The sequence below is a fragment of the Tarenaya hassleriana genome, unplaced genomic scaffold (genome assembly GCF_000463585.1).
Source record: "Tarenaya hassleriana unplaced genomic scaffold, ASM46358v1 Cleome96, whole genome shotgun sequence".
Lineage (NCBI taxonomy): Eukaryota > Viridiplantae > Streptophyta > Magnoliopsida > Brassicales > Cleomaceae > Tarenaya > Tarenaya hassleriana.
In genome coordinates this window covers 241947-258539 of record NW_010972002.1, presented here as the reverse complement: position 1 = coordinate 258539, position 16593 = coordinate 241947, and the positions used below count along the sequence as shown (strand labels likewise).

At 39.1% G+C, this 16593-nt stretch overlaps 4 protein-coding genes across 9 annotated transcripts; all 4 read right to left on the bottom strand.

The window, feature by feature from the left end:
- Positions 1–1644: 1644 nt before the first annotated feature.
- On the bottom strand, positions 1645–2326 carry LOC104804792. Its single transcript, XM_010529149.2, has one exon. The coding sequence runs from the start codon at positions 2281–2283 to the stop codon at positions 1912–1914; it is 372 nt and encodes a 123-aa protein (XP_010527451.1). The 5' UTR covers positions 2284–2326; the 3' UTR covers positions 1645–1911.
- Positions 2327–3961: 1635 nt separating this feature from the next.
- Positions 3962–6841, bottom strand: LOC104804791 (selenium-binding protein 2-like). 2 transcript variants are annotated; one of them, XM_010529148.2, is made up of 7 exons: positions 6587–6841; positions 5871–6060; positions 5521–5748; positions 5169–5400; positions 4966–5073; positions 4588–4860; positions 3962–4509 (listed from the first exon to the last, which is right to left on the bottom strand). In XM_010529148.2, the coding sequence occupies exons 1-7, from the start codon at positions 6738–6740 to the stop codon at positions 4228–4230; spliced, it is 1467 nt and encodes a 488-aa protein (XP_010527450.1). In that variant the 5' UTR covers positions 6741–6841; the 3' UTR covers positions 3962–4227. The 2 variants fall into 2 exon arrangements, with proteins under 2 accessions (XP_010527450.1, XP_010527449.1); XM_010529147.1 differs by having other exon boundaries at positions 5871–6066; positions 6587–6840.
- A 1027-nt stretch (positions 6842–7868) lies between these two features.
- On the bottom strand, positions 7869–9713 carry LOC104804789 (pentatricopeptide repeat-containing protein At4g14050, mitochondrial). Of its 2 annotated transcripts, XM_019201460.1 has the most exons (2): positions 9451–9630; positions 7869–9367 (listed from the first exon to the last, which is right to left on the bottom strand). In XM_019201460.1, exons 1-2 carry the CDS (start codon positions 9628–9630, stop codon positions 7871–7873), a joined length of 1677 nt encoding a protein of 558 aa, XP_019057005.1. In that variant the 3' UTR covers positions 7869–7870. The 2 variants fall into 2 exon arrangements, with proteins under 2 accessions (XP_019057005.1, XP_010527448.1); XM_010529146.2 differs by having other exon boundaries at positions 7869–9713.
- A 393-nt stretch (positions 9714–10106) lies between these two features.
- On the bottom strand, positions 10107–16540 carry LOC104804788 (probable acyl-activating enzyme 16, chloroplastic). Of its 4 annotated transcripts, none has more exons than XM_010529141.2 (19): positions 16149–16540; positions 15487–15672; positions 14992–15106; positions 14443–14530; positions 14152–14351; positions 13952–14067; positions 13596–13745; positions 13330–13397; positions 12853–12958; positions 12686–12770; positions 12182–12255; positions 12047–12100; positions 11880–11960; positions 11452–11589; positions 11133–11292; positions 10976–11055; positions 10735–10883; positions 10490–10547; positions 10107–10385 (listed from the first exon to the last, which is right to left on the bottom strand). In XM_010529141.2, the coding sequence occupies exons 1-19, from the start codon at positions 16308–16310 to the stop codon at positions 10293–10295; spliced, it is 2163 nt and encodes a 720-aa protein (XP_010527443.1). In that variant the 5' UTR covers positions 16311–16540; the 3' UTR covers positions 10107–10292. The 4 variants fall into 4 exon arrangements, with proteins under 4 accessions (XP_010527443.1, XP_010527441.1, XP_010527445.1 ...); XM_010529139.2 differs by having other exon boundaries at positions 15487–15678; positions 16149–16539; XM_010529143.1 differs by lacking the exons at positions 15487–15672; positions 16149–16540 and having other exon boundaries at positions 14443–14564; positions 14992–15098.
- Positions 16541–16593: the final 53 nt, after the last annotated feature.

Sequence of the window (16593 nt, the reverse complement as noted above, 5' to 3'; positions counted from 1 at the left end):
AAGATGTCATTTTTAGGAGAATTTTTGGTAAAAGAATAGTATAAGAGTGATTTAGAGAGTGGTTTGGACGAATTATGGTCGGGTGCTTTAAATAGAGAATCTTTCCAACGGATATCCGTTGGAAATCCGTTGAAAAGTTCGTTACCGTTACACTTTCCAACGGATATCCGTTGGAATATTTCGAACGTTATAACGTTCGACTATTTCCAACGGATATCCATCGGAATTATTACCGCGTTTCATAACGTTCGAATAATTTCAACGGATTGCCGTTGAAATTCGTCAAACGTTATTTCCAACGAAAATCCGTTGGAATATACGTGGAAAATTTCCAACTCAAATATCCGTTGATATGCCGTTGGAAATCCGTTAGAAATGCGTTGGAATTATTCCAACGGTATACCGTTGGAAATCCGTTGGAAAAATCCGTTGGAATTTCGCAGTTTTTTTGTAGTGTAAATTACTATTCTACCCTCAATATGATTACAAATCAGCTTAAATAAATCATGTTCATAATATCATTAGAATTTAATAATTGATCCATTGATTAGAAACTTTATCTTGGTGCGGAAACTATGTTGGTATATGGATCCTTGTCATTTAAATATTTTATCCGAAATATATATATATATAGTCAGTAATTATTTGTATTAAAGAAATACATAGTAAAAGAAACAAGATCTCAACTCTCGAGGGAAGAAATCATGTCGAATTCGAACACAATGTCTTATGGGAAGATATGATGTTTGGGTCGCTTTCCTTTATTTACCCACACAACAAAATCAGTTTTTTAGAATTAAATGATTATTTATTTTTCGTTTTTTTATTTATTTATCGGCCATAAATGCGAAAACGTCAAAACCCCTAATTTCCATCAAATAAAGATGTCAGTACACTAAAAACGTTTTTAAAATCTGTCGTTTCGAGTTTTGCGTCTACATACAATACAATGAAATATAATTTATAATTTATAAATCATTAAATTACAAAATTTTCAAAATGAAACCCCAATAACATATTCATAAGGATTGCATATATATCGTGCATATATCGAACACCCCCGATATTCTGGATTCTCTATTAGTACATGTTTTGTTATGTTGAAACGTGGATTCTGTTTTGTCTAAAACTATATATTTATTATTCCATTTGACCTTTTTTTTTTTCCATTTCCAGGTGGATTGGGTTGTCTCCGTCGCCTGAATGTGTATACATGTTACGACAGTAGTGAAGGATTTTGAGCAGGTTGCCGACCGTAACTATGATCACAAAGGCAAGTAGGGCGGCTTTGTAACCTTCGTCCAGAGGGGACGATATGGCGGTGATTTTGGAGAATCCGGAAAAAGGGATGGTTTACCCAGGCTGCCGATGGGGGTTGGGAGACTGGTGGTGGTGGACAAAAGAACGAAAGGGGAGATAGCGGTGATGGGGGTTAGGAAAGTCATGTCGGTGGGCAGAAGAACGAAAGGGATGAAGGGTGAAATGTCTGTAAGAGAGTGAATGGGAAGAAGGCCGAAATGTTGAGGAAGGAACGAAATGTGCGAATGGGAAGATGGTCGAAATGTCGAGACGAGACGAGACGAGACTTGATTTTGAAATCTATGATTACCATCGAATAAAATCTGCACCTTCGAATTTTGCATCTACATACAATGGAATATAATTTATAATTTATAAATCATCAAATTATAAATTTTTTAAAATGAAACCCTAATAGCATATTAATAAGGATTGTATATCGTACATATATCGTACACCTCCGGTATTCTGGATTCACTATTAGTATGTGTTTTGTTATGTTGAAGCGCAAATTCTCTTTTGTCTAAAACTATATATTTATTATCCCATTTATCATTTTTTTTTGTCGGTATTATATATATGAAACATATAATGATTTTGGCAATTAGGGTTTCATCCCCTGCACCTGTAGTATTTTGGGTGTCCCTTGCTGTACCTGTTCGACGGCATGGGCATAGCTCTTCCTCCTCCTTGTCCGCCATTGTCGTGCTTCAGAGCTCCATAAGTTATGTACTTAACGTTACTCGTCATGACCATTCTCTCACCCGTCACCTTCTCCGATGATGACGTCACGAAATCGTTCGTTTCTACCTCTTCTTCTCGTTTTAGGTTAACTTTGCGAACCATTTTTTCTCTCGATCCATCTTCTTCGTCGCTCTCGTAACGTTCGTCTGTCCACGTGGCTCTCACGTGATGGTTTCCAGATGATCGTTCTTCGTCTGCTTGTGCGTATCCTTGTGACAATGTGTAGTATTCCATGCTCATATATTGACCTATATATGTATGTATGTATGTATGTATGTGTATGTATGAAATATACTTGTGTGAATTTAGGGCATTATTTATAGAGGTCTTATATGTTGGTGGGTTAGTGGAGTTTTCCATTCAGAATTTATGAACTTATTCTCTAGTACACTATAAAAATAAAATCGAAACTTTTAATATGATTATAAATAAATTTCAATTTTCAACGGCCTAGATTTGATGATGTCGTTCTCTAGGCATATATTCGAAGAGTTGTCTTTTATAAAGTTTAAAATTCGAGAGAGAAAAAAAAATGTTTTTTTAGAACAAATAAATGGCGAAATTAGAACTATAATAATTATTGTTTAAGAAAAACAGTCGCCATGGGATTAAAGTTTAAAGTGTACAAAAAGTTTTAATTATACAAAGTTAACCTATCCATTGGCATTCATCTAATAGATGATGTTTTGATGTTAGTATTATTATTATAAAACAATTTAAATGGTTTTTGGTATGTTTTCATATGTTTTAGAAATCTATAATATCAAGATTAAAAATAGTATTTGAAGAAATTCGGATTGTTCTTTTCTTCTTTTTTTTTTTGGGTGAATCATAATTTTAGTATCTTATTCTTGAAAATAAAGTGATATATTCATTTACCAAAAATAAAATAAAATAAAGCGATGGTGGGCGAGTGGTCAAGCTTGGATAAGAGGTAACTCCACCTTGAGGTTGAGTGTTTGATTTCTGGCTGATGGGGAGAGAGGTAATTTCTGGATTTATATGATCCATATATAAAGGTTGCTCCCGGGCCGGAGGTTTACCTAGTCAGCGTGTCCGAACGCTAGCAAATACTCCGTTATAAAAAAAATAAAAATAAAAAAATAAAGTGATACATTAATTACTCTTTATTTATTCTCTGTTCGAATAAATTTTCTTCGGCAAAAAACCTTGGGCTTAATAATGGCTGATGCCTTACGCCAAACGATGGAATCGCTAAAAAACGGTCCCGACTACGACTGGTGTAACTATTATCATTAAATTACCGAAAACAATTACATTTTTGGAGATTTTAAATTTTTAGAATTTATCTTAGTATCTTAATTTTCAAAAATCAATATTTTAATATTTTAAAACGAAAAAATATTGTTCTGTTCCTTTATAAAATTCGACTGTTAAAATATGAAATATATAAAATTTCTGATAGAAAAATAAGAGATTAGAAGCTGAGAATATTAAAATACTGATAACAATGAGTACTCGTCCTTTACCAAAAAAAAAAAAAAAAATCAGCGGATTTTCATGGACTCAGGATTGACAGTGGGTACAAGGCTTATTTTAATTTGGACTTATTTATGGGCTGGGCTCTATTTATCGTCCCACAGTTAGTTTTAATTCATTTCTGTAACGGACTCTAAATCTATATAAATGTTTTATTTATAAATCTTTGGTATAGTTTCCTGAACATACATATACATATCTATGCGTGTGTATATCTATAAATTTATAATGTAAAAAAAGCCAAAATGAATCGAAAAAGTAATACGGTTTTCTTTGTAAAAGGGAAATATGGATATGGCTATTGATATATAAAACTATTATTATCAAAAGTATATTTACATGAGACAATCTTCCTAAATATGTGTGTATATATATATGTATGTAAAGATTCAAATAAATATGCATTAGAGGACTATACTTACCAAACAGGATTTTAATTTATTCTCAGCTAGATTCGCATACAGAGTGACAATAACATCCAAACAAAGTTTCGTTTCCTTACAACCTAAAGACTTTTAGAAGACATGCCTCTTTGTCTGAATCAACACTTCGATCCCAGTCGGAGTCAGGTGATCACTTGCCGTTATTACTTGGCCCTTATTCGACTATACAGAGGCAATGCAAACGCACCATGTATATATATACACACACACACACACTTCCTTCTTCGAGGAGGAGCCATTTTCAGATCCAGATGTCCGAGGTGCAGTCGCCGCCCGGATATCTCATCTCGTGGGCGAGCGAAGGGCCGTCGGGTTCCGCCCCGAAATCCACAAAGAAGTTCGGGTTTATGGCCATACCGCCTTTGTCTGTATCCACGTCTATCTGCACAATGTGCGAGCCTCTCTCCACGAGTTCCGGGTAAAACTGACGGTCCCATGCGCTGAAAAGCGAGTTCGTGGCATAGAGTCGCTTCCCATCTAGGCTCAGTTGAATCATCTGAGGCCCTCCTCGCAGGCGGTGTCCCTGAAAAACGCCGAAAAGTTGTAGCCTGTGATCTGAAAATCTCAGTTAATATTACATTCAGACATGTTTTGTAAGAACCTTGATCCCGGGGACGTCGAACTGGAAAGTTTTTCCGTCTTCTCCCACTGCTAAAACCGGGCTGCCCTTCTGGAGAAGTCCCCCGGCCCATACTTGCCCTGTCAATTGAGGGTTTCCGGGGTCCTCGATGCTGTACTGGCGAATGTCTCCGTGAAGCCAGTTGACAAAGTAGAGGAATCGGTCGTCCAGAGAGATTAGAAAGTCGGTGATGAGCCCTGGCATTTCCGGAAGAATCCAGTTTCGCACTTTCAGCGGTTCAACCGATATGACCACCTTTACCAATTGAATTCACACGGTATCAGATCGGACGAGGAAGAGAAAAGTGAAGGGTATCAGATCGAGGCGCACAATTAAGGAAGAACTAGAATCTCAATGCACCTCGTGGCTCCATGTTTCATCCTTGTTCTTGAAAAACCTAATCATATTACTCGACAAGGCACTCCCGACGAACCCTGTATCTTTAGACGGATCGTGCAAGAATCTAATCTGGCATCGCAAATGAATCCAAATAACCATAGTGTTTGTTACCTTGTATGCCATAAACCAAAACACGGATCTTATCGTTGAAGAATTAAGTTTACCTCCAAAGGTAAGAGACCGGTGTTGCCAAGGTCGAGTATCTGTTTGAGTTCCCCTTCCGGCCAACTATAAACATGCAGATGCCTTCCGTATAGCCCTTCGGACACGTGCTGAAGATCGAAACCTTTCGAAAAAGCTGCAGGTGCTCCCCAAGATGTGCTGATCATAGTCTTGTGCCGAGGTTGGTACCAGAAATCATAGCCGTACAAAGGACTGTTTCCCGGTTTCTCCCACCTACAAAGTCGAAAAACAAAAGCATACGGAATGAGTTTCTTGACCTGTAACGATCGCCTGAAGTGAATTAAACAACGATCTGAATGAACGGAAAGTAATGCGGTGTATCTTTTTCAGTACCTGCTTTTGACGTTGAATTCAGAGTCGAGGAGGAGAAACCCGTTTCCCTTGTGGTTTCCATCTTTATCGCCGAGACAGGACACCAAGATTTCTCCGGAAGCAAGGCAATGTGCTGTGTGTGGGAAGGCTAATCCCGTCTTTGCCACGATCTCCTCAGGTTCCACGACTTTATGCAGAGATGGAGCCCTCGGGTTCGCCTTTGTGTCAATTGCATAGATGCGACCCGATCTTTATCAACCAAATAAGCGTAAGAACAAACACGTTTTTGTCATCATCACCGTTACTGGAAGCAGATATCTTCGAATGAAATATATCACAATTTGGTCAGAAACTACACAAGGCATTCATACATAAGAGATGGCAAGACCAGGTAACGTCGGGCAGCCGAAGGATCACCGTGGCAGGAGCTGCACGAGTTCCAACCCGAGTGATGAAGTTCATCGCCGATATATGGCATCGGCAATCTGTGAATAACGCTGCAGAACGTCGGAGAGCTCGGATCCACATCGACTGTCGCCAAGTAGTCCGGCCTCTCACGCCCTGTTCCTGAAACCCAATTCAACAGATAGCTTAAACACAGATTCACATAAAATGGCAACAACAATATGATATGATAAATTATGAAACAGGACATTCTTGATCAATTGAACTCACAACATAGATTAACATTAAAAAACACAAGATTCGTTGATAGGTTTATGGGTTTAGTCAATCGATGCTTGATAAACAATGACTCGAAGGATCCATATGTTCGTCATGTCGGCTAATCAAATCATAGATCTGATTAGTACACGAAGCTCAATCTTAAAACTATTTCTCCAGTTTTTGATTCCTCAGGAATCTTACAAGATTCAGTAGGATCTACTAAGAACGGCAAGCAAAAGATTCTGTCATGAACAGCGAAATTAGAACGGATCCTCAAATCATTAGCAAAACTTAGAAGCGAATCAATGCCTCAATCACACCGCTTCCTCATTTTCCCTGTCAATTCTGACGAGACCTTCCGACAATCCATGTTTCAACAGCAAAATAGCCGACACGACAGAGCAAAAAAAGAAAGGGTTACCGGTGTATACGGCGGTGACGTAGATGAGCTTCTCTCGGGGACCGGACATGGCGGCGAGCGGCGTCGCGTAACCTGGCCCGCTCCGGCAGCATTCCGCGGCGGCTTTTCTCACCGCCGTCGAATTCTCCGCCATCGTAGCCACCTCCGTCGCCATCTCCCTCTCTCTCTCTAACAAACCTCGATTATGTTGCAATGGAGCAAGATATGCGTGACAGTCATTTGTGTACAGACACGTGTGAAAGAGTTGGACGGAAACGTGGAGATTTTATCTCTTTCTCTTGGCCGTGTCACATGAAAATGTGCCTTTAACACGTTACAATCATTCATGGGAGATAAGAGACACAAGCCAAATAGAATTTGGCATGAACAAAAATCAAGAAACGAAAAGCATATTGTTCAGTTTACAAAGTAATGGAAATACTAACCTTTGTCCAAAAAAAAAAAAAACCAAGAAAATTATAGTTATATTATATGAGATTTAAATTTACCTAGTTTTGTATTTTAATTTCAATTTAAATTTCATTTACATCTGTTTTACATTTAATTTTCTTAATTCTTATTATCACAACTTTACAGAATTTCATTACATTAATTTGGTGCAAAAAAGTATAATAAATTGTGTCCACATTCGATGTACATGATGGTCCATTTATTTTTGAATAATTGAAGTTTGCTATCTTGCCATGAAGGAATTTTAAATCCCACTGTTTTTTTTTTTAAATAAAATAAAAATGGCATCATCATACTCCATTTTTTTAGAAGTAATAGCATAATATTATTGCAATTAAATTAATTGACATTCTAGTTTTTTTTTTTATAATGGAAGAGCTCTAGCTGCTACCCTTCGTACGCGCTGACTAGGTAAACCTCTCGGATGAATCATATAAAGCCAGAAATTATCTCCCTCTCCACCAGTCAGGAATCGAACACTCAAACTCAATGTGGAGTTACCTCCTACCCCAAACTTGACCACTCGCCCACCATCTGTTGGGTAATTGACATTCTAGTTAGATTCATATGGCTTATCTTTTCATAACTCTATGCCTAGCTTTTAATTCTGAAACCATACAAAATTATATAATATATTTTTTATTAGTGCACAGTTTTTTTTTTTGTAGTGAAATTCGAATCCTATTACAGAACAGAATGAATGACAACCTGACGACATGTAACTTGAACAACAAGAAACCTAAATCCAAATACACTTCTTAAGAGCTTAAACTGTAGGTTTTTCTTGAGTTAAACAAAGAAAACAGCTTACACTTGATGTTCCAAAGCTTCCAGTCACCAGAAGTCATTGCAGGAGCATTTCCCATCCTTGAAATGGTGATATCTCGTGGCGTCACGGACAATGATCTCTCTTTTCGCAATGTAGCTGATATGTTTCAGAACAACATGGCAATCTCCACAAACCCTAAGATTCTTCACAACCCGGATCGCGGTTCCTGGAACAGCCTTCAGAATCCCGTAGGCCACAGCCGATCTCTCGCTGTGCCAAAACAGCGAGTTCTCTTTCTCGTGCTGATCCATGTCGTGCAGGATCAAGCTCGTATCGGGAACATACCCTTTTCTTCTCATCTCGTCCTCAAACTTCTTAAGCAATCCGAAAATCTCGTCTTTTAGAGGATGAGATGTTTCTCCTGCATAAAAAACTTCAGTCACTTTTCCAGCTTCGACACTGCTGAATCCCGGATCCTTTTTCACTTCCATATCTGAAAGTTTCCTTCTTGATTCCGACACCTTTTCCCACAGAGATGCACTGGCATAAACGTTAGACAAAAGTATATAAGTTGATGGGTCTTTAGGTTTGAAGTTCTGTAAAAGGTGATCGGCTATCCTCACAGCCATCTGAACTTGTCCATGGCGCTTACAAGCGCTAAGAAAAGCTGCCCATGTCGGTTCATCTGGCTGATATGGCATCGTTTGGATTACGTTCTCAGCTTCATTAAGGAGGCCAGACCGGCCAAGAAGATCCAGTAAGCATGTATAGTGCTGTAACGATGGCCGGATTCCATAGCCCTCGACCATTGATTTAAAAAGCTCGCGACCTCTGGCTAGAAGACCGACATGACTACACGCATAAATCAGTCCAACAAATGTAACCTCATTCGGCTTTACCCCATTTGAAACCATATCATCATACAAGGCTAGTGCCTCCCCAGCTCGCCCGTGCTGGGCCATACCGACGATAAGTGATGTCCAAGCAACTACATCTCTGTGGTGCATTCTACTGAAAATGTTCTTTGCAGCTACGATATCACTGCATTTTGCATACATATCGATCAGTGCATTACTAACAAACACCGAAGATTCAAATCCGAGAGATAGAACTAAACCATGAACCTGCCTCCCTGATATAGAAGCTGCCAAATTAGAGCAAGCACCGACCATACTCGAAAGAACTAAAGGATCCACAATGTTGACCCCTTCCCTCCTCATTTCAGTAAACACATAAAATGCATCAAGCCCTTTTCCGCTTTGGACTAAACCCGATATCAAAGCAGTCCAAGAATACAAATTCTTAACTGGTAATCCCTGGAAAAGCTCGAAAGCCTCCTCCTTTCTTCCACTTCTCGCGTACCCAGATATCATAGAGGTCCAAGAAATCGTGTTTTTCGTTCCAATAGAATCGAAAACAGCTCTAGCACTATCTGGCAATCCGCATTTGGCATACATATCAACCAGAGAAGATTTCACAACATCATCATCCGAATACACCGAGACTAAGAAACTAGCATGAACTTGCTTCCCCAGCCTAATGGATTCCAAGTTAGCACAAGCCTTGACAAGAGCGGAGAACACGAAACCATCCGGATACAACCCGTCATTAGAAGCCATGGAAGGAAATATGGAGAGCGTTTTACGGGAGTGATTGGCGTGGTTAAGAGCGGTGAGAATCGAGGCCCATGAGATGTGATCTCTGTGTGGCATTTCGTCGAACATGTGAAGAGCATGAGAAACGGCGCCGCATTTGCCGTAGGCATCGACGAGAATGTTGGCCAAACCCCAACATTGGGAGAGGCCGAGCTTGAAGATCTGAGCATGGAGGGATTTGGCGGTGGTTGGGGCTCGGTGCCTCGAGCAGAATTGGAGCTGATGAAGATAGTGACGGATAAGCATTCATCAGCCTTTTTTTTTGCTTTATATATATATATATATTCTCTCTTTGGCTCTATTTATATGACTTTAAACCGTTTTCAAATTTGTTTTTCGATTAGAAAATAATTTATTCGATAATCTAAAATTTATATCAAATTAGCACTCTATATTATTTGATTTGGTTCGGTTTTGATAAAATTCGCGTTTAGATTTTATTTTAAAAAATTTTGTTTTTTCACGAATTTTATAAAAATCGGTTCGATTCAATTTCAGAAAATTCGATTCTATAAAAAAAAATATAATGTCCAAATTTGTTAAAGAACTGTTAAAAAATTTTGAATAATGCGATTTAAAAAAATACCAAAATTTTTGGTTCCGTACCATTTGATCCCACCATGCTTTAAACCGAATACAATTAATAAATATAAATTGCTTGCATTATTTGCTATTTGCACGCTAAACCCTCTTTTTCAATCTATGGTTCCTTTTGTTACAGTTACTTCTCGACTTGGTCGAGATCTCTGGTGAATTTATCTTTTGAGAAATAGAAAATTCACATTTCCATAAAAAAGAAAAAAAAAATTGCATTGGAACCAAAGCCATTTCTTTACTTGTAGAGATTAGCTATCTCATCCTTGTACTTGTCAACAACCTTGTCCCGTCTGATCTTCATCGTCGGTGTCATCAAACCGTTGTCTACCTGCACAAACCCGAAAAAGACATTGTCCGAATTTCATGCTCAAAAGCTTCCGTCTTTGAGTTTCCCCGAACAGACAAAAACATCGATGAGTTCGGGTTTTGTACCGTGAAGGGTTCGTCCACGACGAGAACTGGCCCGACCTGGAAGGAGCATTCTGATGTCCTGTCTCCAGAGAAAATAAAAACCGACATTGCAGAAACATTTCTATATTCAGAGACTTATTCTTTAACCTGATTATGTCGAGAATTCGCACGTTTTGGCTTTGTTTTTCGTGTTTCGATTATGGCAAAACCCGTCTGAATCCTATGAACACAAGCTATAAATGAACAGTTAATACATAACCATTTACCATTTTCGCAGTTCTTTGTAGACCATGCTCGTTAGCTTCTCCTTGCTAAGCTCGGACGCTCGAGAATCTCCGGGTGAATCGTTATTTTCCGCTGCTATATCTGCTTCTTCTTTGTTCGGGACTATAATAGCCCCAATACGGCGTTGATCCTGGAAATTACAGATCATGGAAGCATCCGAAGAACGGGTAAGCAAAATAGCTCGATCCTGTTTCTTGTAGGACTTAAGTTTCCGACAGGTACCTGACCGATAACCAAGATTTGTTGAATCAAACTGCTTCTCATGGCAGCTTCTTCGATCTCTAAAGGTTCCACATTTTCACCTGCATTAACCAAAGAGAGAAAACGTTATGAGCAACCGGGTTTTGTGTACGATGAAGCCGGAGTTTTTCGGGTATACCAGTGGAAAGTACGATCGTGTCCTTGGCTCGGCCTTCGAGAACAATGGAACCTCCAACGCTACGGCTCCGTCCTGTCGGGTGATGAGGAGCAATCCAACCCATATCTCCTGTATTGAACCATCCATCTTCATCTAAAACTTGCCTTGTGGCCAATGGATTCTGAGTAAGAATACCAACATAAAAATATGTTCGATAACTTTATATAAATCATCTTACACTAAACACAGAAGAATCCATGAAAATTTTACAAGATTCATCTATAAAAATTTGCATTTACAAAGGAGAAATCTTTCTGTTCAATCACAAAGGAAGTATTACCTTGTAGTAGCCTTTCATAACTTGGGGACCTCTAACTTTAACAATGCCCTTCAGACCAGGGGGGAGAACATTATTTGTCTCAAAGTCCATTACTTTGAGTTCTGTGTCTCGAATCGGATGCCCAACTGATCCAAGAACCTTAAAAAATGATTTTACAGAAAGAAAAAAAGAAAGTATTATGAAAACGATATCTCGAATTCAGACCAGAAGTATCCATCTTTTTACACATTTTCATTTCTTGAATATGGTAGTTTGGAATTTGCTTCTAAAGGCATGAACCACACAAGCACTGTATAATGTGTAATAATCTATGATTGATCAATACAGAGAGAGCTTTCTTTCAGTCAAGTGATCACAAAAGGCAACAATCAGAAGAGTTGAAGAGTTGGAAAACTCGGATTAGAAGGAGAAAACCGGGATTGACTTACGTTACAGCTAAGCCTCCGTACCGAGATAACCGGGGATGTCTCGGTTAAACCGTACCCGTTTTGTACGTCCAAACCGACGGCCTGTATGGATCAAAACTCTACCTTTAGATATTGGAATGGAATCATATCGGTTCAGAAGAAAAATTACGTGATTTCTTCTCAAACACCTCGAAGAACTTATCGATATGCATCGGTAAACTACTACCTCCGCTAATACCAGCCTGCAAGAACCGAATAATAAAACCGACGTTACTGTAATTCACATAAAATCCAATAAAACAGATGGAAATTACTTGTGATACCTTCAGTATACCGATAGAAGAAAGGATTTTTTCGTAGACGAGCCTTTTGGCCAACATATGGAGCGGCCATAATAGGGCAGGGTGCAATATTAGATTCTCGATCCTTTCTTCACCCGAAAAAATCCCGACGAGTTTCACATTTTGTTTGTGCATCAGATTTTAACAGTAGATGTGAGCCTTTTGAACGATATGCTTCAGATATTGTCAGTTCAGTTACATCCATATATACCGACAAGATTCAGGGAGAGAAAAGAAAAATGAGAGAAACATCTGAACTAGATTTTATCACAAGAATACCTTGACAGATTAGACAGTTCTTGCTCACTATAATCGAAGAACGGAATTCAAGAATGTTCCATATCATCCACCAAAATACCTTGATCAGCGACAAGCCATCTGCAAGAGTTATCGGCGAAAAGTGCAATCTTGTCGTCTGGTTTCACTCCGACAACTCGTAAACCCTCTGCAAAGCTCAAAATTTCTTGTTCCAACTGGGCCATAATATGGCAGCAGCTGCTCTTGCCGATAGCCAGTCCACGAGAGATACGAGATAGGGTGGAGGCTTTTGGTTTTTTGACAGACAAAAACCCTGCAAATAGAAATCGGGCCAAAGTCTTAAAGAGCTATTGAGAATTTTTGAACGTTAAAGAAGATGTAATACAGTCTCTGACCTCGTAAATTCTTTTCGTCTCCATATACGCAAGGCTGATCCTGATCAGTGTAAATGCCAGAAACTTACGAGGAGCTGAACTTGCGGAAATCTGCTTCTGAATCCCGCTGCAATTCTCCAAAAGAGGAAAAGGAGGAATAGATGACTCTTAGAAACAACTCCTACCCAAGATGATGAGCGAAACTCGATGACTCGATCATGGAAAACAATATCGAGAAGAGACAGCCATGGGAAATCTCGAGCTCGATGACAAGACCCAGAATAACTCTTTCTTATATTCTTAGAACATCGAGATCTATCATCTGTTCATACATCTTCTTAGTGTTCCTTTCAGACCAAATCCGGCGAGTGTGAAGTTTATTGCTAACAGCAATAACAAGTATACGTAAAAAGATGAATCCAATGCACTACAGCGGTAAAGTATATTGATAAAACAATCGATTAGAAACACCAGAAGCGATAGAAAGTGTGGAAATACCTGTAAAGTGTCTCGTATACTAAAGGAACGGAAATAAGGTAGTGTGGTCGGTACTGCTTCAGATCATCCTACACCCGACAAAGTTAAAAGGATAAAGCCGAAAGATATGAAGAATTCACCATGACGTTCCCTCATCGTCGAAAGAAAACCGATCCCCATAAGCTTAACAAGTGACCAGTATAAAGTTCATCACTTTTGAGTAATGGAATAGGCGTCCGAAAAACAAACAGGCATAACAAAAAACCGGGAAAAAAAATGAGAATTACCTTTAAGTATCGTATAGAAGTGTACATTTGCTCGACTCCATGTGTGAATATGAAGTATTCACAAGCGCGTTCATAAGCATGCCACGAGGGCAGCATACTTAGAAATCTATCCCCGGCTTCAGTGGGTACACTTGCGTGAAGGCTACTTATCTGTAAAACGTTCAACGAGCAAAGAAAGAAGAATGGAGGTTAAGCCGATTCTTTACCAACCGTATAAACATAAAAAAGTTTTTCATGCTTATACAAAAGATTCTCAAGATTAAACCTCAGACAATACAATCTTTCAGATCGAGAACCACATCAGAACAGAAAAAGCACCGAATAATGAACGATATAAAGAAGAATTGGGGTAGAACCTGGTGTAAGAGATTTCTATGTGTAAGCATAACTCCTTTCGGGTTTCCCGTGGTTCCGCTGGTGTACATAATCGAAGCCGTATCATCGGGGTTGATGTATTCGTATTCATACTTCCCTAAAATATTTCATAGAAGGTATTATCTACCAAGAATTCATTTTTTTCAATGTCTGATAATAAGAAAGTAGTGTCTGAACCTACCAGATCCAAACGAGTTCCTCAATCTTTCCCATCCAAAATCCATAATTTCCGTGTAGCTGTATACAGGAGACCTCGTCCCCTCCATAAACAACGACGATTTCTCACCCCACAGAAGGATTACGAATCTGAGATTTGCCCTCGAAGAAAACGTCTCGGAAATGCGATTGAAAAACTCGGGATTATCCACAACCAAGGCCACACTGCAATATAGGATCATTGCAGGCCGCTGTTATAGATCCCGATGTAAAGAACCGGAGAAAAGATGGGTAAAGTTCTGGCCAGTGGCCATACCTTTCGGAATGATTATAAATCTGTAATAACTCTTCAACAGAAGATCTGGATCCCCTAACGACGTTAACTGCTCCTGTGGCCATTGTACCTATCATCAAGTAATAAAGAGTACGTCAAGATACCTGCGGGGAAAAAAAAGAAAAAAAAATTGAAAATCGAAGTGATGTCACTAATCATACCGCAATATGAACACAGTTTAAAAAGGGGTGAGCAAGCTTTTGTTCTGAAGAATCATTGCCAATTGATAGGGCAGGGTGCAATATTAGATTCTCGATCCTTTCTTCACCCGAAAAAATCCCGACGAGTTTCACATTTTGTTTGTGCATCAGATTTTAACAGTAGATGTGAGCCTTTTGAACGATATGCTTCAGATATTGTCAGTTCAGTTACATCCATATATACCGACAAGATTCAGGGAGAGAAAAGAAAAATGAGAGAAACATCTGAACTAGATTTTATCACAAGAATACCTTGACAGATTAGACAGTTCTTGCTCACTATAATCGAAGAACGGAATTCAAGAATGTTCCATATCATCCACCAAAATACCTTGATCAGCGACAAGCCATCTGCAAGAGTTATCGGCGAAAAGTGCAATCTTGTCGTCTGGTTTCACTCCGACAACTCGTAAACCCTCTGCAAAGCTCAAAATTTCTTGTTCCAACTGCAATTTAAGATAACAGAACTGACCTAAAAAATCTCGTGTAGTAAAAAAAAACAATGACCGCAATCTATTGACTCGGGCATTTAAAGTTCCAAGTTCTTCTGCTCATCTTGAAATACGAAAAAAGCTATTTCGCAGAAAAGAGAATTACAATAATGCAGAAGAATAGACCGAGCTAAAAAAACCGAGTTTTTTTCCATCATGTTGTTCAAGATGATGGTAAGAAATGACACTGTTCAAAGATCTCATATCATTGATTGATCTGCTAAGTGATAGAAAACCCGGCTCAAGGTAGGAAATCTAAGATTCTGATCTCTTCATACACTTCTTTTGCAGGTGAGACTAACATATGAAACACCATTTTTCTAAGTAACAATTACCTGTTTGTAAGTCAGTTTAGTAGGTGGATCATGATAAGGATCGATCACTGCAACTCGATCACCGTACTTTTCCGCCGACGATCTCCAAATATCGGGAATGGCCCTCCATTCCCTTGAGGACGAAGCATCGTCCCCCGATAAAGCAGACCTTTCGAGGAACGGCGAACACCTCCTTACCTCCTTTTCCTGAATCTATACAAAACGATATCGAAATACAATAAGAGATTATGATGCATATCTCAAGATTGAGATCAAACACATATACATATACATATACATATACTATACATCAAACTGAAAAGAAAAGTTATGATTTCACAAGTATCCTGACACTCAGACATAGTTCTATAGCTAACTCAAACATGAAACAACACCAAACTCAATCATCACCAGAATCTGCAAAACCATTACTTACGTTATGACCTACGCCTGATTCTGGATGATCCACTTTGGGTGAAAATCACAATCTTTAGATTAAGGAAGTTTTTTAATTGCTGGATTTTTCCGGCATGGCAAGACTTTTCTCGCTCATATTCTTCCCAAAGAAATCACCGGAAACAGTAAAAGGGGAAGATATAGTGCTGACAGAAAATCAAAAACAGAGGAGGAAGAAGAATCACAAAACCAGCAATCTCAGGTGATCCATAACAAAAAAAACTCGCCTTGGATTCGCAGTGAAGCCGAAACGTCCGACGGCGAGAAATTCGAACTCGGGGGACAAAACCCTTGTAGCCCAACAACAATCTGAACCCGGAATCGCGAAATTCATGAGAAGGAGAGCCGTAAGAAACGAGGGTCGAAGCCCCGAGGGAAGAGGACGCCATCGACGAAGCAGGAGAGAGGAAAGAGACGAGGAACAAGGGGGTAATTATCGGCGCTCACATGAACTCGCATTTTGAGCAGATGAGACAGAGAAAAGGGATGGGACTGTCAAGGAAAACGCGGAGAGAGGGAGGGAGAGACCTCGAAGCAAGTAATTTACAAAAGGACACGAGCATATCGTTGTCCAGATCGTAATCACGCAGGAAAATGCGGATTCGTTAGCGCAGCAGCACAAGCATGGGAGCGAATTTAAAACAAAAAAAAAACATTTTTTTCAAAAAAAAA

Excerpts from the sequence above, each read along its gene's own strand:
- LOC104804791 (XM_010529147.1), bottom strand. The coding sequence starts at position 6,740 with ATGGCGACGGAGGTGGCTACGATGGCGGAGAATTCGACGGCGGTGAGA. Across the intron at positions 6,067-6,586 it reads CGTCACCGCCGTATACACCG|GAACAGGGCGTGAGAGGCCG; the intron begins GTAACCCTTTCT and ends ATTGGGTTTCAG. Across the intron at positions 5,401-5,520 it reads GAATTCAACGTCAAAAGCAG|GTGGGAGAAACCGGGAAACA; the intron begins GTACTGAAAAAG and ends TCGACTTTGTAG.
- LOC104804789 (XM_010529146.2), bottom strand. The coding sequence starts at position 9,706 with ATGCTTATCCGTCACTATCTTCATCAGCTCCAATTCTGCTCGAGGCAC.
- LOC104804788 (XM_010529139.2), bottom strand. The coding sequence starts at position 16,310 with ATGGCGTCCTCTTCCCTCGGGGCTTCGACCCTCGTTTCTTACGGCTCT. Across the intron at positions 11,293-11,451 it reads TTATGAAAGGCTACTACAAG|AATCCATTGGCCACAAGGCA; the intron begins GTAATACTTCCT and ends ATTCTTACTCAG. Across the intron at positions 10,548-10,734 it reads TACAAAGAACTGCGAAAATG|GACATCAGAATGCTCCTTCC; the intron begins GTAAATGGTTAT and ends CTCTGGAGACAG.
- LOC104804792 (XM_010529149.2), bottom strand. The coding sequence starts at position 2,283 with ATGAGCATGGAATACTACACATTGTCACAAGGATACGCACAAGCAGAC.